Source organism: Acomys minous, assembly GCF_964271855.1.
Source record: "Acomys minous genome assembly, chromosome: 11".
In the NCBI taxonomy this organism is placed as follows: Eukaryota; Metazoa; Chordata; class Mammalia; order Rodentia; family Muridae; genus Acomys; species Acomys minous.
In genome coordinates this window covers 32,822,407-32,843,936 of record NC_140492.1, presented here as the reverse complement: position 1 = coordinate 32,843,936, position 21,530 = coordinate 32,822,407, and the positions used below count along the sequence as shown (strand labels likewise).

Here is a 21,530-nt window from a genome sequence, read left to right as displayed (position 1 = left end):
GGTTGCTCTCCTGTTTAGCTGTGAGATAAGACCTATCATTTAGCCAACATTCCTACTGCAGTCATATTGCAGACCTCACACACAAAATGTAATTAACGGGTACTTAGGATTCTGGCACAGAGAAAAGGTGAGATGGTGACTCTGCATTGCTTTAATAGCTAAATTTGTACTAATTTCTTATGCACCATAAAAATTAATGCAATCAGACAAGTGGAACTTGATTGGATTCAAATGAAGAGGCATTGGGGCAAACAGGGTGCTGGTATTGCAGTTCTATTATGCGAGCGATGAGAAAGAACAATTGTAAGAGAAATACAAACTTGTTTTGGATAGAATGCATCCATGGTGCTACAACTAACAGAGTTTCCGGATAACCTACAACTTAAACAAAAGACATACAAGCTTGCAGTCCAATATTTAAGTCATCCACTGTGAAATGAAAGAGTGTGTGCGTGGGAGTTAGAAAGCAAAATTTTAAACAGTTATGAGATCTTGGAAAAGAGAAAAAGTTTCTTGAGAAAGGGCAGTATCAGCTAAGGCTAGTATTTAAGACATGTAAAAAGGAATAAGAATGGTGAAATATCCATGAACTCGGGTGCCTCATATTTGACCATGTCCCCTGGATGGGGAGGCCTGGTGGCACTCAGAGGAAGGACAGCAGTTTACCAAGAAGAGACTTGATACCCTATGAGCATATAAAGGGGGAGGAGGTCCCCCTCAGTCACAGTCATAGGGGAAGGGAGTAAGGGGAAAATGGGAGGATACAAGGGATGGCATAACCATTGAGATGTAACAAGAATAAATTAATAAAAAAATTTAAAAAAAGAAAAAAAGAATTGTGAAATATAATTATCATTCACTAGATATTAAAAATGGCTCTTGGGCATTTGACCTGAATAGCTTCAATAGGACATGGACCAATGAAATCAATATAGTATGGCACTGGTGGCTGGTACAAACATGTAGACACTGAATAACAAATTTTAGGGAGATAAAGAAGGAAGTGGTGTTTAGTGGTAAAGAAGAGATACAGAGTACCAAACAAGCTAATTTCTAGCACGGAAGAAGGACTCAATAAAGAGAGTACAGAGGCAGAGACATGGAGGTGACTAAGATATGACACCTCGCACTCAAGCGGAAGAGCAGCAGCCTTCTATTGTGCTCAGTCTCGGCTTCTTGAAAGAGAAGGACGGTTGTCCACTTCAAAATGAGAGGCAAGAGCGAGACCAGAAACTGGGAGTAGGACCAGGTTTGGGATGGCTCATGTGCACACCGTTAGAGGATCAACGAGAGATTAGTGAAAGGATTAAGAAGCAATTAAAGTCAGGCAGCGTGAATTGGTAGGAGGCCAAGGCTGCAGAGTTTTGCTGGAAATCTATTACTGACACTGGGTAACAGTGAGGAGAAAAGCTAGATTGATGGTGGGTTGGTGGCTTGCAGGATCTCAGCTTGCAACAGTGAGGATGCCACCTACACACACTATGCGATTGCGCAAAGACAGCAAAAAGATGGAGATTTTTCACAACAGATGGCAAATGGACTTTCAGCCAGCCATGACATGGGCAAATCTTATAAAATTACCCAGTAGAATATAGAAACTTCCTGAAAGCATCTTAATCATGATTTTTTTAGTACTGGCCTTAATGGTCTACCTAATTGTCAGAAATTGTCCTTTTTATTATGAAGTTCCTCATGCTTTGTGTTTAAACATTGCCATTTTCTTGACATGGGTTAAGCAGAAACAGTGTAGTTGACTCTGAGTTTACAGATGGGATATAATTTCTTGGTTCTGTATTTATTAGGTGCATTAAGAGTTATTTAAAACTGGGACCAACAGTTAAAGGAAGAGAACCAGATGTGGGAAAGAGAGAATGGAAAAGGGCAGAAGAGAAGGGAACAGTATAGTGGCATACAAACATAAGGATTCCCTGTTAAAGCCCATTACTTTATATACTAACCTAAAATTTAATATTATAAAAGTTTCTTCATTTCTATATGCCCTAAATTCCTATTCCAGGTGGCAAAGGTAATAACCTTTAACTTGTGGGGTGCATTTGACAATAAATGAAATCATTTATATGTTCATTCTTGGTATCATGACAATTATACTAGATATGTAAATAGGACTATTAATATGACCTCATATATTAAGTGCAGACATTTTATAAAAAAAAAGTGACCAAGAGTCTATCCTCTATGCATTAATTTTCTTAATATTTTGGTACTAAAAATACAATTTGATACCAAGAGAGAGGACATAAAGTTAATCCCCATAGTTTTACAGAAGAGAAGATCATGGCCCAGAGAATATATCTGGCTTTTCTAAGGTCACATGGCTAATGGGCTGTAGCATTGGGCCTACAAATGGGGTCTTCCATATTTAGGGCTTCACTCTCTGTGGTGGAAGCAACAGTATCAATATCTAATGCTTATTAGGTCCACAGATACTCAGAACACTCACCACTTTGTATGCGGAATCATTGTTTGCTATGTGAACAATGTTTCCTATCGGTTAAGACACAAGCTAGAAGGAAATCAGCCAAATCCAGCCATTCTAGATGCAACAAGAACACCTTAGAATTATGTCTGCAGCATGAAGTGCACAAAATTAAGCATGAATTTACAAAAAATTCAATTCTTCAACTATCTCAGAATAAATTCAATCTTTGTAATTTTCAGGAAAAAAAAAACAATCTTGGAGGCCTTGTGCTGGTGAAATTTTCTCATCAACTTTCCATAAAGCTAGAGTCACTAGGGAAAGAAATGCCCTGACCAGATTGCCATGTAGCCCTGTCTATGAGAGATTGTCTTGATTGATGATTAACATGGGAAGACCCAACCCACTGTGAGTGGCACCACCCCTAAGCAGGTGTGCCTGGCCTATATAAACAGGCAATTAAACATGAACTAGACAGCAAGCCAATCATCAGGATTCCTTCAGAGCTCCTCCCTCCAGGTTCCCACTTGAAATTTCTCAAAAATGGGCTGTGATGGGAGAATATGAGATAAATCTTTTCCCCCCTAAGTTGTTTTTGTTCAGAGTGTTTTTATCACAGCAAGAGAAAAACAAACTAATACAGGTCTCAAGTTGAGCCTATCAACTTTAAACTTACTCTGCAATATAGCAAGGCTCTGACTAGTTTTGTAGTTGAACAAGCAAAATGAAATAAAAGCACTCTGGAAATGATATTTGTATGGTTGAGCTCAATTTGCAGATAATAATTTAATAAACAAATATTTGCTGCATATTTCACATAGTGGTTTAAACCATAAGGCCCCATACTGTGCTTGCTACATAGGATGAGGGGAAGAACAGGAGGAGGAGGAAGAAAAGAAGAAGAAGGAGGAGGAGGAAGAAGAGGAGGAGGGCAAAGAAGAAGAAGAAGAAGAAGAAGAAGAAGAAGAAGAAGAAGAAGAAGAAGAAGAAGAAGAAGATTGTAAAAAAAATTCAGCTGTCTGCATTCTTTAAATTTTAAACAATAAGATTCTTTAAGTTTAAAGCAATAAGGAGCTGAGGATCATTGACCAGTGCATTAGAGTATTAGAAGTCACCTAACTAATGGGCTCCCTCCAGCTCAAAATCTGTTTATTATGTATGGGCAGTGTAAGAAAATTTTCATGCAGATTAATAAACTCACTGTATTCCTACTATGTGCCAGTTATTTTATGTTCTTGTGGATACATATTTAAATGCCCTGCCTTTAGAATTATCTTGTCTTATAAGAGAGGCAAATGCCTAAGCATTTCAATGCTAAGTCAGAGATATAATGAAGGCTTTATTTGGGCCACAGCAACAAAGAGGGAATGAGTGGCACTTAGTCTCATCTCTATCTCAGAGTTGTAGAGCAAGATGATAAGTGAACTCCAAAGGATGAGAACAGATTTAGCAAGGGTGAGAAGTATCAAGTGTGGAAAATGATCCCTGACACCATCCAATCTCATGTGTTCTAATCACAGGATGCTGTTAAGTATTGCCGAATAGGGAAGTCAAAACAGAAACGGGTTAACAATACAAACATTCTTGAAGCCAGTTACTGGAGGTACACATGAACTGTGTGCAATAGCTGAAGAGCAGGGGCTTACAGAAAAAGGTGTGAAGGAAAAGACCAACTAGAAGCATCTAGATACAATAAAATGAGCATCTAAGGAGTTGCAGTACCAGCACACATGAGAGCTGTTAGATGTTAGAATGGTTGAAGAGGCTACCTGCAGGGAACAGTGGCAGCATCTGATGAGGAGGTAAGTGCCTAGAATGGTACCATGGTTTCCAGTGTGCATGTATTCATGTCACTACTGTCTAGAGAACACAGGAAAGGCAGGGAAGGGGGAGAGGAAATGAGACTGGGATGAATAGAGTGCTGGGTGCCTGTGAAGTATCTAGAGTTAATGGCCTCATAAATGAAGGTTGCAGAAGTCTGTGGTTCTCAGTTTTTCCTGACTGCCACTTTTTTGTTGTTGCAGCTATATGTGGCCCATTCTGAAGGCTGGTTAGTTACCCGAAGAGGCACTAATGCAGAGAATATAAGCAGAAGCGTGCCCCCTTCTGCACTTGGGCTGTGATTCTCAACAGGGAGCCTCCATCACCTGCTGTGTTCCTTTCATCCACTGACCAAGTGGAGCCTTGCAAGGCCAGCCTTATCAGCACCCTCAGTGCCAGCACATATGTAGCATGCGATGCTCCTGTCTCCCTATCTCATGACAAAGCCATTGCCAATGAAAGCGAATTACTCTAGGCCGTATCCATGATGAACTGAATCACCCAGAATCTCATCTTTTCCCTTCCTTGCTTCAGGTCAAGCACCGCTCCCCCCCCCTTCTCTTCCATGTCAGTCATCTTGTTTTGTTATGCATTTCTCCAACTGTCCCAGTTATAGGCTCTATTAGTGTCTTTTTTCCTTCTGCCGCCTCACTGACTTTACAACACAATTTCTGGATTCAAAACTCTTTTACTTGTGGCATTGTGGCAAAGCTGATCTAAATTTGAGTCTCAATATTTCTAGATAGGCAAATCAGATGAGCTAGAAATTAGGCACAAAAGAATTTCTCTTTCAAGATGGTTGTGAAAAAAAGATGGAGGTTGTCTTAAAGTGCCAGTCATCTGGTAAAATGGCCAAGAAATACCCTTTGCTTCCCTGACCGCTCTTACTTCTATCCATGCTTTCCTTACAGCTCATCTCTATCCTTCAGCTTTCTTCTTCTATGCTTCTGTCTGTCTTACTGTCCTCGTTGGTTCATTCATTCATTCATTCGTTCATTCATTCACTTCTGAGACAGAATTTCACTCTTACAGCACTGACTGACCTTGAATTCAGGATCTTGCTGCCTCAACCCCACAAGTGCTGGTATTATAGGCCTGCCTGTTCTGCCTGCTTTCATATTTTCCAAACACTGTGCTGTTTTCTATCTCAGTGGCTCTTAGATCTCATAGTCCCAGCATAAAGAAGAGGAGCAGCCATGTTAGGAAACCTGGATTATACAGCATGCACAATCCTGATACCTGTTTTCTTCATACCTCTTTCCAAGTAAAGACTATGTGAGCGGTGCATCTCCTTTGATGTGCATCCATACCTGAGCAGCCATTATGTACTTGCTTTTGTTTTTACTTATGTACATTATTGTGTTGGTGTGGAAGTGTGTGGATACTCTCGGAAGCCAGAAGAAGGTGTCCAGTCTCCTGCAGCTAGAGTTAGAGGCAGCTGTGAACCTGGCAACCTGGGTGCTGAGAACTGAACTCTGGTGCTCTGCAAAAGCAGTCTGTGTGTACTCCTAACAGCTGAGCTCTCACTTAAGCACTCACGTGCTTGGTAAGCTTTCTCAAGTCATGTTGATCATCTGTGTCTCTGTCAGTGGAAAGTGTGTGAAGTCCTCCATCCTCCCCTAACTCCTTTCTGCACTTCTCGGTCTCAAACTGTGAAACTTGGATCTTCTGATTAGTTAGTCCATATGTTTCCCAACCCGTGCCCTATGATGTCATCTCCATTACAAAAGGTTGGAGGCTACTTTCTGCCTTCAATAATATCAAGCCTGGGGCTGTGGAAGCTCACCACAGAAATCAAATTATGTAGATTCATAAAATCTCAGGTCTTCTAACTTGTTTACTCTTTCTTAAACCATGCTCAAAATGAAAAAAAAAAGATATTTTTATGCTGTTTAATTAAAGCATTAAGAAACTGGCAGGATCCCCAGGCAAAACTCTTCTGCAACTTCAGACTTCTGGGTTGCGTCATCGGTTATGGTGCTTTCAGCATCAGTTAATGAAAAATTGACAAATGGTAGCTGAAATTTTTACCTCATATTTTTAAAAATCCAGAGACAAAGCTCACGAATGATTAGTTCAGCAGAGCAGACTGTGGTACTAAGATGCTCAGATGCCATTGCCTGCTTGTCAACAACCCTACCACCGTCCATGGTTTGAACAGGGCTGCACAAGACCTGCAAACAGAGCTCTCTTGCTCAACGAACTTCCCTCATGTATATTCCCTTTGTTTATTGAGGACATTTTCCCAGGAGCACCCCAATTCCTGTTCACCAGGATTGCATCACCTGCCTGTGGTCACCAATCACTGACAGGGGGAAAGAGGGTGCCACAATAGATTTGGCTTTTGTTGATTCAGAACATTTAGGATTCAGCTCCCAGGATTAGACAGGAGCCTTTTCATAAACACAGACCTTTGTGCTGGCACCTGAATAAAACTCATACTGCACCACTCATGTTTGGGTAGTCATATTGGTGATGTGTCTGGATGCACCTTGTGTTATTACTAGAAGACATAATCCCATGGCAAACTCCGTGATCCTCTGGCTCTTGTACTCTTTCTGCCTCCTCTTCCAAAAAGTTCCATGAGCCTTAGATGTGGGAGTTATTTTCTTGATGTATCCATCGAGACTGGGCCTCTCCAACTCTGCCTTTTGATTGTGGGTAGTTTTCTGTAATGGCTCCTGTTGCAAACAGAAGGTTCCTTGATAAGGAGTGAGAACTAAACCCTACCTAAAGAACTACAATTAACTAAAGAATGCTGAGAGAGGGAGAAATAGTCATCCTCAAGGAAGAGCATACCAATTGATTATCCAATGCCAAATGGTCAATCTTTATACATACAAGTAAGATTATAAAAGATGGGCAAGTTATATATAGGAATAGATATTTATATATTCATATACACATGCATACAATATAATTAATGAAAAAGGGCCATGAACCTGCTAGGAAGCAAGGAGGGATAGATTGAAGGGTTTGGAGGGGAGGAAAGGAAGGATAAAATGATATAATTATATCATAATCTTAAAAACAAAAGACATAACTAAGAAACGTCGCTCATTCTGTAGCAACAAGACAAGAAGGAATGTAATGGCTCTGTCATGTGCCATTCTTACAAAATGGCAAGTGCTGTAGACCAGGGTTGAGATTGTGACACAATGGTCACAAAATTTACTCTCAAGTGCCAAGCCTGAACTGACATGACTCAGGGAGCAAGCACATTTAGTTCTGTGCCTTAGCAAACTCAGTGGCTTCACCCTGGCCATGGACTTGACTGCAGATATAGCACTTAGCTCAATAAACCTGTTTTTCTCCTCAGATATGTGCTGCAAATTGATTGTTTCCCTGATTTCTCAACTGACTCATGAAATCTACTCATTAGCTTTTATTCTTTTGTGGGAAGCCTTCTTTGCTCTTCTACATTCAGTGCCTCTAGAGGAGGAGTTTATTCTTTTGTTATCCTCTTTACTCAGATCTGAGAGACACGTTTTAGACTCAGAGCACAAGGCTGTCCACACACAATATCTGCATTAGGCTTGGTAAGCTTGAGGCAGTCTCTCTTTATGAGAACATAATACTGAGAAAAGGTGGGGAAGAAGTTTTGAATTTCTGTCAAGTGCACTCAGGGCATAGCACACACCAACTTCTCTCTAAGCTTTGGAGGTGATACCAGCAGAAAGACAGGGCCCAGGAGGATAAAGAGCACTGTGCTGGAAACAGTTTGTCTGCAGTGCAGAATAAAATGTCACATGACTCAGAGGCTGGCGGCAACATCCATTTGCTGCTCTGGAGACTGTGTCAGTGGAGAGCTTCTGCTGATTTGGGAATGTCTCTGTCAGGCTTGTTCTGCTGTGGCTTGAGTAAAAGCTGCATTCTCCAGGTCAGTTTTAAGTCTTACTACACAGAACTCCAGATCTTCCACTACAAGAAAGGCAAGCCCCAACTTATATGAGGCTCTCCAGTTTGCACAAACAGCAGGCAAGTTATGAAATGCTTTTCTTACCTGCTTGCTCATATTTCATTAGCCAAACAGATCATGAAATTAAGCCCCAAATCAGTAAAACCAGTGTAGTAGAGCACCAGCCTAGCAGGGGGGGGGGGAGGAGGGAGGGAAGGAGGGAGAAAAAGAGGGAGGGAGGGAGGGAGGGAGGGAAGGAATGAGAACACAGTGGCTATTTTTACTGGGTACACAGAAGGGTTCTTTTTCTGTGAGTAATTCAGAGTGCCTGTATTAACATTTTTGTTACTATAACACCCTAGATTATCAACTCACTGATTTATGGTTTTGGAGATGCCAGTCATGATTCACTGGCCCTGTTGCTTTTAGGCCTGTGGTGAGACGGTACATCATAGTATCAATAGATAGAGAAACAAAGCTGCTCACCTCATTGTGAGCCAAGGAGCAAGGGGCGGGGGCAGATGGGGTAGGTTTCTATAATCCTCCTCAAGGGTATGTCTCTAATAACCTAAAGATCTCCCCATAGATCCCACCATTTAAAGGTCCATCATTTTCAATAGTGCCCCTCAGAGGAGCAAGCCTTTAGCACACAGGCTTTAAGATAACCATTAAGGCCTCAGCATTGATTGTGTCTATAGGACTCTAGAAATTGTTATGACTGCCAGGGAGGCTTTCCTGAGAGACCCATGAAGTAAACAAAGACTGGTCACTTAGAGTAATCACTTCAAAATGACACAGAAGTTCTGTCACAGAAAATGCTAACAGTGTTCATGCAAATACTAAGTCCCCAAAGAGGACACCAAGAACACCCAAGCAGGTCTTCTTCTTCTTGTCTCTGTGCCTATAAAAATGAAGGCCTCAGATCATTTGAATCATAGGACTTACCACCTTGAAATAATTCCTTGATCATAAAGCAAGTTCCTTATGTCTTAATGACCTATAAAGAAGAGAGTGCAAGATCTGGAGAGATGGCTCAGAGGTTAGGAGCCTGAGTTCAATTCCCAGCAAACAAACATCTATAATGAGATTTGGTACTCTCTTCTGTCATGCAGTTTTACATGCAGGCAGAGTACTGTATCCATAATAAATACATTTTAAAAATAAAAAATGAAAAAGAAGAGTGCAGTAAAAATAATGGAAGATGATCTGTTTCACATTTGTATTTCTCACTGAAAAGTAATACGTTAACATTCTGTCTTCTTATGGTAGTTAATACTACTTATCTCCTTAATGAGATATAAAAGCCACCTGGGAAATGGGACTCTGAGCATGCCTGAGTATGTGGGGGACTATCTTGAGTAATTCAATTAAAGTAAGATATGCCTATTGTGGGTGGCACCATTCCTGATCTGTGTGCCTGAAGTGTATAAAAAGGAAAACGTGAACTGAGGACTAGCATTCGTTGCTCTCTTCTTCCTTTTGATTATGGACGAGATGCGACAGCTGCTTTACTCTCCTGCAGAACTGACTTCCCCATCATGGTGGAACACACCTTAAACCATGAGCCAAAACACATCCTTTCTTCCCTAAGTTGCTTTTGTCAGAGTATTTTATCACAATAACTGGAAAAAGAACTAAGACATTTATATATGTCACTGCTATGTGAGATCTTAAAAGTGAACTTTATTCACAAAATAATTCAAGGTTATCATCACATCATATCATGACATTAAAAGTTTAGAAAAATGGTCTATATGACTCATTATTTCACTAGATCTCATTGTTTATAGGCTGAACAAAGATACATAAATTACCAAAGTATGAATTTCTCATAACTCTATAACTACATTTTAATATATTTTGCCTTTGTAAACAATACAGACAAGACTATTTCATGCTTTGCCTTTATTATATTATTCTGAGAAGAAATCTCCAGGCTCCTCAGGTTGTGATGAGAAAATATGGCTTTAGAAAAGTTCGAAAGTTACCACAAACCAGTCTCACCGGTCTCCTAAAATGAAAAGAACTAATAAGTATCCTCCGACTTGCAAACTCAAGAAACAAATCTTAACACAAGAAAAAGCACCCAGTATATGACGCCCTTCAAATGGTACTGTTATATAATGCCCTATTGCGTTTAGTAGCGATCTAGAAATGCCAGTGATGTTATTAAAAGTTAGCTTCCTGGACTGAATGTTCTCAAAGGCCATTTCAACCTGATGCTGTACTGTTTTTATTACTTTACAGCCTATCTCAAGCCCTGGACACAGTTAGCCCACAACTAAATGGAAAAAGTTATATCTAGCCTTCTATAGAAAGAAGGTAAACTGCCCCCTGCAGGATCATGCTGTTTTTGTCCTGCCTGCAAGCTAAGGATACTGTTATATTTCAAGCAGCTAAAGAAGTCAAGAGGAAAATAATATTTTGCAACACATCAAAGTATATAAACTTCAAGTATGGATGTTTTGTAGACTGTCTTTGATCGCAGCACAGCCATGTCTTCTCAGCCTCTGTGGCTGCCTTGTCACAGTTCAGTACCTAGGATAGGTCCCATATTGCCTGCAGAAGCCCGAACTCTTTAATGTTGAGCCCTGTATGGAAAAGCATTGCCAAGCCTTTTGGGAGACTAGGCACCTGATCCTGCCGGCATGTCTCCACTTTGTACTAAGCGTTCCTTCCCAGATGAAGCGAACCTAAAATAACTTTCTTCTCGCCCTAACTCAACTGAGTTACTGAGACGTTTCACTGTGTGTTCCACTTCGCGGGTTGCATGTCAGGCAAATCACGCACATAATTCACACTTTAAATGAGTTAATTATTTAAGTGCTCAGTCTTTTAGTCGGTCTATCAGCCAGAATTACGAGGAAATGAATAAACATGAGGACACCTCGTACTCTTCCCCCGCCCCCCATCATTCATTAAAAGCATTTCAGAGACTCATTAGTTAGGAGTTAAACAGCCTTTATAGTAGGCTGATAAGAGACCAGACATTACTTTCCATACTCCACAAGCAGCACCCAAATGGAGAGAGTGAAATTCTTATCGGCTCATAGAAATTAACTGTGACTCAGCCCCTTGCTGACTTCCTTTAGCTCTTCAGGAAGATCTAACTCCATCTCTGTGATTTATTTTAAATGGATATTTAAAAAAAGAAAATAAAAAAAAACCTGGTTACATGACTAAAGCACTTGCATATGTAAGATGATGTGTCACCTGCCTTCCTAGGAGTACTTACCTGTTTCAGCCTCAGAAAATGAAAGACTAAGAAAAAAATAGACAATCTTTCTTTTTTTCTTTTCTTTTTATTAATTTATTCTTGTTAGATATCAATGGTTATCCCATCCCTTGTATCCTCCCATTCTTCCCTCCCTCCCATTTTCCCCTTATTCCCCTCCCCTATGACTGTTCCTGAAGGGGATCACTTCCCCCTGTATATGCTCATGGGGTATCAAGTCTCTTCTTGGTAACCCGCTGTCCTTCCTCTGAGTGCCACCAGAGATGGCTCAGCTGTAAAGGCTAGGCTCACAACCAAAAATAGGCAATCTTTAAAGGGATTTTAAATTAGAACACTGTGCGGCCAAAATCTCTCATGACTTATAGAGAGCCTGTGGTGTATTGTTACCTTTTTGTGGCACAAAGAGGCAAGAAACATTCTTTTATTTTAAACGTATTTCTAAAATATGCCCCTTTGAAAATTTTTTTTGCCCACATATGTTCTTAGAAGTCTCTGTTTTTCCTCCTTCCACAGATCATATACTTTACCAGGGCAGTGGGCCGCAACCTTAAGAGCAGTTGGTTGGGACCAGAAGCTTCGCCTGGCATTTTGTGACAGTTCCTTGTGATGGCCTCTGGCAGTTTCTCTGGTCACATCTGGTTGTTGGGTTTATTTGGAGCTTATTGAAAGAGCATTGTGGCTCAGTAGATGACGATCAGGAGAAAAGGGTTTGTGTTTCCATTTGTTACCAACATGTCAAGAGCAGGGAATCGAATAAAAATGAGTGTCTTTTGAGTGCTTGTAGCTTTCGCGGTTACTCTGAACACTGAAAACCCCTTGGGTTCAGCCTGTGTGCCCAGAGCCTGTATGGCATCTGTTCTTGAAGGCGGAACAGATTAATGTGTGGTCCTCCCAATGCTGCAGCAAGTTCCAAGGGTTGAGAGTGTATGCCTAGTGGGGAGAAATGTTTATTTTGGCAGAGAGGGGAAAGGGCAGCAGATTGGAGCCAATAGGAACAGAAAGGCATAAAAGAGCCTCGTGCTGCTGTTCAAATTAAAGTCTGCCTGCCGCCTACGAAATGGCAGCATTTGGCAACGAACTACTTCCAATAAGAAATAATGAGCACCCTCACTATAAAGTAATAGTCTTTAAAGTAAAATTTCAAAGCATAATTAATGAGCCTCTGAAGAATGCCAAGAAAACAGGAGCCTAAATGTCAGTTCTGAAAGTTTACAAGTTTATATATGGCAAGGGATATTTGCTGGCCAGGTTTGAAGGCTTACCAAAGACTTCAAACTATATTTTTTCCTTTCATAAATAGTATCTTAAAATTTTATCTCATAACATTGATCATGTCTCCCTCAAATTTGTACTCTAGTGCATTTTAACCAAAAAAATGCACAGATGAAATAATATAACAACTATTCAAATATTCATTTATGAGAGTCAATAATTGCATGCCTCAGAATAAAAGTGCCTTACTTTCCATAATAAATGGTGGGCTCAAGGGTATTCTGTCATTAAATGGAAGACAACAAACCAGGAATGTTCCAGAAGAGCCATGGCATTTGTCTGATGTGTGATATATATACATACACCCTTTATTCTCAGTGTGTCAGGCCATTGTAGCCACTGTGTATGTATGCTTAATATGCAAGCAGTCTTTTTCCTTGAGAAACACAGACCAAGTCCTGCAAGAAGAATCATTGGGGATTAATTAAGGAAGACTACCACAACATTGTGAACACTGCCATTGCTACAGGGATAGATATGTGACCAAACCAAGCCCAAATGGAGTGACTTCTTTTTATCGCAGCATGCACATTGGGGGAAATGGTTCAGTTTTTCTTTGAAGATGCTAAGCTGGCATGCTACAGGATGAGAGAGTGCCCAGGAGCTACTTTTTATGCCAGCCAAAGAATACAGAAAATCAACAGGGATGAGTAAGACTCACAGGCCACTGTAGGAGAGATGAACAGGCCAGTGTAGAGATATGAAAACATAATCTGAGTCCAGGATCTGTCCATATGTGATGCTGTTTGGATCAATGGACCAATGTTTCCTTTAGACTGCTTGGAAATGGATGTCTATTCTTTATTATTTAAGAAGATCTGACAATCTGTCAATAGACAAGAAAGTCTTTCATAAAGACTGAGAAGGCTATCCATAATGAGAAAGTTATTGAGCACACTTCCAATTCTACAACAGCTGAAGGATGAAGTGATTTTCCCTTCCCACTTAAACTGGAGAAGATACTGAACAGCAAGCAAGGGGTTATTAACAGCATCAGTATATCTTTAGAACAGACAGCCCATTGAACACAGTAAGAGATGTTCAAGCAACTTGAAAGGATCTTCAAACTTGTGTAAAATAATCAGATTGGAAAGGTAAAACAGGTATGCAGCCACACCACCCTGAACTCTCCCACGCTCTTCATATAGCATCTTGGAGAGGTGTATAATTAGTCAGCTATTCGGAATTTGGGGCCTTTTGTGCCTTTCCTAAGTTTAATATGTTAGATTTTCCATAGATATTTCTATGTGTTAATTTAAAAACAAAAGAACCCTTCAAATCCTGTCCAACATCCTATGTAGAAAGATGGCAGCTACATAAGTAAAAGCAAAACAATACCTAGGGCTGGGTAACTGAATTTAGAGAAAAATATTTCAAATAATGATGGTAAGGCTGTGCAGGGTTAAAATGCAGGGCATATACATCTTGAGAGCACATGGCATCTCTTCAGCAGCATGGACCATAACTGTGCCTAGTTAGCAAGACAAATTAGTCAAAAAGGAGGGAGACAGCCAGATGGTGCACGTTGTTAGTAATGCTCATCTGTGAATTATGGAGCTGATTTGCAATTGGTTTTGGTGCTACATTTTGGGGGGTGGCAAAATAACAGATAGCATCTTTGTGAAGAAGCCCTGCCCAGATACCTGACTCATTTTGCAGGTAAATTTTGTTTGTTCTCAGCCTTAGATTTTGAGAAAATGTTTGCTCAGTCTAGACCCAATAGATCTATGCTGCTCCAAAAGCATTATTGGGGTTTTTGTGAATCACTTCCCTCTCTCATTATTAAACATTTTATTTTTGTTTGACGTGAAATATCAGAAGAACTAAAATTGGATTTCAGGGTTACCGGGGGGGGGGGGCGGTAAAGGTTAAGAAACAGGCCTATAGGAGATAATCTGGCCAGCTGCAAAGAAGAGCCCCACCAGAGATAGTGTTGCCTAGTGGCTGACCTGAAGGGTCCCTCCAGAGATAGAGTTGATAAGAGACCCAGTTTTATGGCCACATTCCTTCCTGCTCACCAGAGATAGGGCTAATAAGAAACCAGACACTTCCTTGGACAAGGTAGTAAACAAAGAGAACAAAGAAGGCTAAGCCATGGACAGTCTTGGCGCCTTTTTCTGCAGCCTGTCACCTTTGGACATTAGACTCCTTATGTTACTCAAACAATACTTGCTTGCCGGGCTGGAACTCCTATGCTTTAGGGCCCTGGGAGAGATAGGAACCTATAAATTTACCCTCAGCTCAAAGTTTGGGGCTCTTTCTGGATACCACGGTGTTTGTGGCCCATCAGAACCCGACTCAAGTTGAAAAAAATTAAAGGTCCTCGTGTATATTGCATCAGTATCAAGTCCTGGTGGTTTTTTTTCTTGGGGGGGGTCCTCATGATCTGGGTACAGCAGATGTTTATGAGTGGTTTTCTTGCATGTATGTCTGTGCCCCAGGAACATTCTTGGTGCCCAAGGAAGCCAGGAGAGGAGTTATATTGCCTAAAACTGGAGTTACAAATAGTTGTGTGATGGCGTGGGTATAAATGGTCCCCATGAGCTCATGGAGAGTGGCACTATTAAGAGGTGTAGCCTTGTTAGAGAAGGTATAGCCTTGTCGGAGGAAGGATGTCTTAGTTCACCTCCTGCTGCCTGCCAATCCAGACGCAGAACTCTCAGCTCCTTCTCCAGCGCCATGTCTGCCTGCACGCTGCGATGCTTCCCACCATGATGATAATGGACTGAACCTCTAAACTATAAGCCAGACCCAATTGAATGTGTTCACTTAGAAGATTTGCTGTGGTCCTGGTGTGTCTCCACAGCATTAGAAATACTAACTTAGACAGTGTGTTAGCCACCATATGGGTGGTGGCAAATAAAACAGGGTCCTCTGGAAGAACAGACAGGGGTCTTAACTTCTGAGTCATCTCTGCAGCCCAAATTGCTCACCCTTCTAAAAAAAAATCAGACAACTAATAAATAAAAGAGGCTTCAGAGTTTTAAACTGTAACCAGGATAGAAATAAATATAAGCAAATGTAATGGCCAGAACCAATATTCTAAAGAAGATGGAGTTTGGGTCTAAATAGAAACTGCAGAAAAAGGAAACAGGGGTCAATCTTGGCAGAGTACAATGTTGACAACAAGCAAAGAACAGGAACTCTTGCCACCTTGAGAGAGTGCAGGGGTCCCTAGTCCCTGATAAAATCATGGCTTGAGTGAGGGATCCAGTGGAGAGTGTGGAAAACATAGTCTTATCCTCCATGTAGTAGGCAGATCTGTCAAGCATGTTATTCTGAGATCTTGATTGTTTTGATGTCAATGCTCTTCATTCCACATTCAGCACACACACGTTCAATCCCAAGCTTATTCATTCTATACTGTAGAGTTTTTCTCAACATTTGAACATGTAAAGGTAATTTCAAAATTAATCAGAAGAGTCATAATAGATTATTGCCTGTCCCCGTTTGTTTTCTGTTTCTGTGATTAAACACTATGACCCAAAGCAATGCTGAACAATGGGTTTGTCTTGTTTTAGGATTAAAGGTTTTCAAAATCCATCTGTAAGGGAATCAGGCAAAAATTCAAGGCACCCTGGAGGCAGAAGCCCTGGAGGAAGGCTTTTTACTGACTTACCTCTGACTCAAGTCAGTCAGCCTCCTTAAATAACCCTTAAGTAACCATCTGCATAAGGATAGTACCACTCACAGTGGCCTGGGCCACCCCACATAAACCACACATCAGGCCAGTCTCCATAGACACAGTCACAGGGGAATCTGATCCAGGTCATTCTTCAGTTGATGCTCATCTTCCAAGGTAACAATAAAACTAACTTGGATATTGCCTTTCCATTAAGATAAACCTTTTAAATTTACTAACAGTTGACTATCTTTAGATGTGTGAAACAAGGCATTCTCACTATGACTACATTAAGACTATAAATTAATAACAGACTTCAATGAGTTTCCACGCAAACTAGTAAACTGATAACCCAAATCTCTATTTCTGAGTTATCTGTATTTTAGAGAAAGACAATGACATTTCCAAAGGACCATGGAAAACCAGAGACAGAGGATTAGATGTTAACTAGTCCAACTGCCAAATTTTAGAAAAGCATAAAATCTGCATTGCTTGAGCAACACATTAAGAGGTACAGAACATGTTGGTGTCACAATAGGACCACAGCCTTGCATCCAGAAGAGTTTTCCTTCTACCACATTAGACTGATTATTAATTTTCCAGGGTCACTGAGAAGGAGAAAACAAATAACAAAAAAGTGATTGTACTTAAATAAGTAAAATAAATCTTGTTGCATTTTTCTTCATGTTCTTATTTTTATAAGCAATATGAAAGGCACCATGCAATTCAACTCTTTTCAAATATGGCCTCATTATAGAAAAATGTCCATGACATTGAAATGCATGCAAAACAATGGATTTTCAACATGGACATTTGGCAAATTTCTTTCCAAAATTGTTGTGTCTGCTTTTGTCCCAATACCTGTTATTCCACAAAGAAGAGATAGAATGCATGTGGGTTAAAAGCACAAAGAAAAATTCATGTTCTGCTACAATGAGCAGGTAACTTTAGATAAATATTAGCAACACTCCTACTTATACAGGCAAAGGCACTTTTTAAACAAAGGTGTGAGAACTTAGGGCTGAAAAGATGGCTTGGTGGTTAAGAGCACTTCCTGCTTCTGCAGAGGACCTGAGTTTGTTTCCAAGCATACATGTCAAACACAACTTCTTATAACCCCAGGTGATCCAATGTTCTCTTATGACCTCCCTGGGCATACACACATGATATGTATTCATTCATATACACATAGACATACACATAAACAAAGTATATTTTTAAGATTAAAATATAATTATCAAGACTAACTGATGTTAATAGCTGAAAATGCCTAGTAGAATAATAGTGCTGGAAAAAATATATAGAAATGCCTATCAAATGTAAGCAAATATGTATTTAATAAATATTTATGGGATGAATGTATGTGTGTACAGAATTATAAGCCATAATACAACATTAAACTTTATGCTTTGCTTCACTGCATATTGTAGTGTTAAACATTTTTGTACATTAACAAAATAATTCCTATGTTATCATTTGCTCACTCTCTACTGACTGACTCTTATCAGTTCACATGCTAATTTCCTTTTAGTTAGATTGCATGGCGAAGATCCTTACCGAATCTTTGGTCCTACAATCTTCACAGTGAACCCTCCTCTAGCCACTCCACAGCTGTGAACTTCAACCCCCATCTTTTAGTCCTACTTTTCAGTTTTCCTTCACAGCACACATTACCTCCTACCAAACTACACTCTGTAATTTACCATTTAAGGCATTTACATTATTTTATCCTTCCCCCTTGGACCGTACTTGCATAAAAGCAAAAAAAAAAAAAATGTTTTGTTTATTGATTCCTCCAAACCTCAGAAGGACACCCATTTCAGAACAAATGCTTTAGAAAAAACAGCTGAACTGAGCGGTATTCTTTCTATTCTTACTATTACAAATGATCTTGTGCTGGGTATTTCTGTCATTTAAATTCTTTCTTTCATATGTCTCAAAGGGAAACTATTGGGCCAAAGTTTGATAACAGTTTTGATGTTATTAGTAATTACTGAGTTATCCAAGTCTCTCTGAGACAAATTTGCCAACTATGCAGCGAGAAGGCGATCAACTCTATAGCAACTGGCTTTCCTCTCTTGTTCTACTCCTCTACGGAACACCGAGATAAACTCTTCCCTGAGCACTGAGGCCTTGTTAATCCAACTGACCCACATCGCAATGCTGGTTGGGCAAACCATACCAGTGAAAGGCTACTGGACAGTGAATATATCAAACATACCTATGAATCTTCTCTACGTGATTTGAAGACTGCAGTGATCACATGGCACACAACCCCACAGCAGCTACACACCTCTGTATCAGTTACATATTTCTTCATCAGTTATACACCCTTGCCCCGGATACACACCCCTGCAACAGATACAAACCCTTGCAGTAGACACAAATGCACACTCCTACATCGGATACACAGCTCTTCAGTAGATACACGCCCCTGCAGCAGAACACACCCCTACAGCAGATACATACCCCTGGAGCAGATACATCCCTACAGTAGATTTGGATGCGCACTCTTACATCAGACACACACCTCTGCAGCATCCTCACCTACTCTGCAGCACATACACATCCTAGTTCTTTTGGTTCCACTGATTTTTCTGTATGTAGGTTTTTAAACCAATAGTTTTAAGCCTTCATTCTCTTTTAATGTATTTACGTATTTGTGTTTATGTGCATATATGTGCATATATGTGCAGTGTATATGCACACACTTGAAGAAGGGGACATTGGTTGCCTAACTTCTAATCCTCTCTGTCTTATACTTTTGAGGCATGGTCTCTAACTAAATCTTACCTAAGTTGGCAGCCAGGAAGCTTCAGTGATGTCGGTCATTGTGTCTCTGTCCCTCACAATGCTGGAATTACAGACATACACACTCAACTGTTTTTGCACAGGTACTGGGAATTTGAACTCAGGGATTCATGCTTGTTCAGCAAATATCTTAACTCGTTGAGCCATCTTCTCATCCTTCATATTTTAAATTTTTAATTAAAAATATGAACCTTGAGTTGCCAGAACCCATTAGCTACCTGAATGTATTTCTAGACATAGATTTAAAACATTCTGTTGTTTTAAACTTTCCTGTTTTTCATCTATTCCTTTAACCATTTTCTATGTAGAATATAATACAGTTTCCTAGCAAAAGTCTCAGTGGACTATGGCTGACACCTTCCTCATTTTAGACAGCATCCTTCTGTTAGTGCCCATTATTTTTATTGGCTGCCACAACCCCCTGTTTGGTTCATTAAGTTTCCTGCTGAATGCATGTCCCATTTGGCCATTTGTGCTGACACCCAGCGTCCTCTCTCCTACATTTGTGTCCTTCCTTTATGGAGTCAGGTTCAAGGTCTTACATAGTGTTAGTGCCCATAGAAAAGAATCTATTACACAGCCCCAAACAGCCATTTGTTCATCTCTAGATAGTTTTCCCAAGTCCAATGTAATTTCATGCTTATAGGAAACACGGTTCAAAAAGAAAATGTGATGTGGTGTACTTTATGTGGGTCCACGCCACATACAATCAGCGAGGGATTTTTCAGCATTTTCTGTAGCAGAATCATAAGCCAATTTTAAAGGCTGCTGACTGTGGGAAACTGACACAGGAAGGGAGTCAGCAAAAGGATTTAATACAGAGAGGACAATGGGAGTATTGAGCACAGAAAAAAAAAATCAGCGTATAAGGTGGTTTATAAATTTGAGGAAATTAGTCTGTCATCATTAAGCACTCGTCAGTTAGATTTTAATCTTGCACCTGCTTGACAGAGAACTTTCTAGTCTCACAAACATTTCAGAGAAGTGTCTATGTCACGGGTGGGGTGCTGCTGGGAGAGTAATTATATTCAATCCCATTGGATAGGCATTCTGATATAAGAGGAAAAGTGGATGTGTGTCACATTCAGGCCAGGAGCTTCTTACATTCTTCTGTCCCGTGCTACTGGATACAGCCATTGTTAGGGCAGAGGACTACAGAAGCTGATCCGGAAAAGCAGAATATTGTTGGTCACCTACTTTTGAAGAAGCATTCCTTCCTTTGCAAATAAGATGGGAAGTATTTGTGAAAGCACAAAGATTATTTTTTCACAATTTTTAACCATGATTTCTATGTATTTCTCTTAATTTCATCATTCCTGTTGTTTTCTATGTGAATGTCTTTTGTGTTTAACCAGGAATCAGCTACTTTATTAACTAGCTAATTTAAAACTTGGCACAAGCTACGGATTGCTATTTTACATTAGGGACTGAATTTATCTTAAGGAACTGTAGGAAAATTCCCATATTATATCTTAAAGTTTTCTGGAAAAGTGGCTCATGGTTGTCAAATTTCCTAGGTACTCAGACAGTGCTAAAAATGCCACTAGTATTACAGTCATTAAAGGTAAAGCGTGTACATGAACTCACAGAGAGAGTGAATTCAGGTACGAGAACTGCACAAGATCAAAAGACACACAGTCCCTGCATAGATGGGTGTGGAGTTCATGAAGTCCCACCCCTGGAAGAGAAGCTGTTAGCAATTCGTGGCTTTTCAGGGAGGGAGGGTAAGCTTCTTCCAGGATATGGCCCTGGACAGGCTGCCCAGGCTTCAGTAGTTGGTCCTACATCTCAATAGAATTCTACCTCACCCCAGAAATGGTCCAATTTCAGTCATTTCTCCTAGTACTTTCTCCCTCCTTATTCCTTGTTTTACCCAACCCAATCACTCCCAGTCCACTGGCGAAATCTCTTCTCTTTCCTCTTCCCAGAGAGATCCTTGCATCCTCTTCTTGTTACTCAGCATCTCTGGGTCTGTGGATAGTAGCATGGTTATTTTTTACTTTACAGCTAATAACGACTTATTATAAGTGAGTACATACTATGTTTGTCCTTCTGTGTCTGCATTACCTCATTCAGGATGACCTTTTCTAGTTCCGTCCTTTGCCTGCAAATTTCATGATCTCATTGCATTTAACAGTTGAGAAATAACCCACTGAATAAATGTATCACCTTTTCTTTACCCATTCTTTAGTTGAGAGACATCGCGATGTTCTGGCTATTACAAAGAAAGCTTCTGTGAACACAGATGAGCAAGTGGCCTTGTGGTAGGATGGGGGTATCTTTTATGTATATGCCTAGGAGAGGTATATATGGGTCTTGAGGTAGATCCATTCCCAGTTCATGAGAAACACCCATAGTGATTTCCAAAGTGGTTGTGCAAGTCGGAATTCCCACCAGCAATGGAGGAGTGTTCCTCTTGCTCCACATTCTCACC

General features: G+C 40.3%; 1 protein-coding gene across 2 annotated transcripts in view; it reads right to left on the bottom strand.

Annotated features, from left to right (window-relative positions):
* NSUN3 (NOP2/Sun RNA methyltransferase 3) overlaps positions 1–21,530 on the bottom strand; it is a 102,764-nt gene that overhangs the window by 17,118 nt on the left and 64,116 nt on the right. Inside the window, exon 7 of one of the 2 annotated variants that reach the window (XM_084801229.1) lies at positions 10,110–10,167. The exons of the other annotated variant lie outside the window; for it this stretch is intronic. Coding sequence (XP_084657355.1) covers positions 10,157–10,167 — 11 coding nt within the window. The 3' untranslated portion in view covers positions 10,110–10,156. Of the gene's footprint in view, positions 1–10,109; positions 10,168–21,530 lie in introns of those variants that run through there. 2 annotated transcript variants of the gene reach the window in all.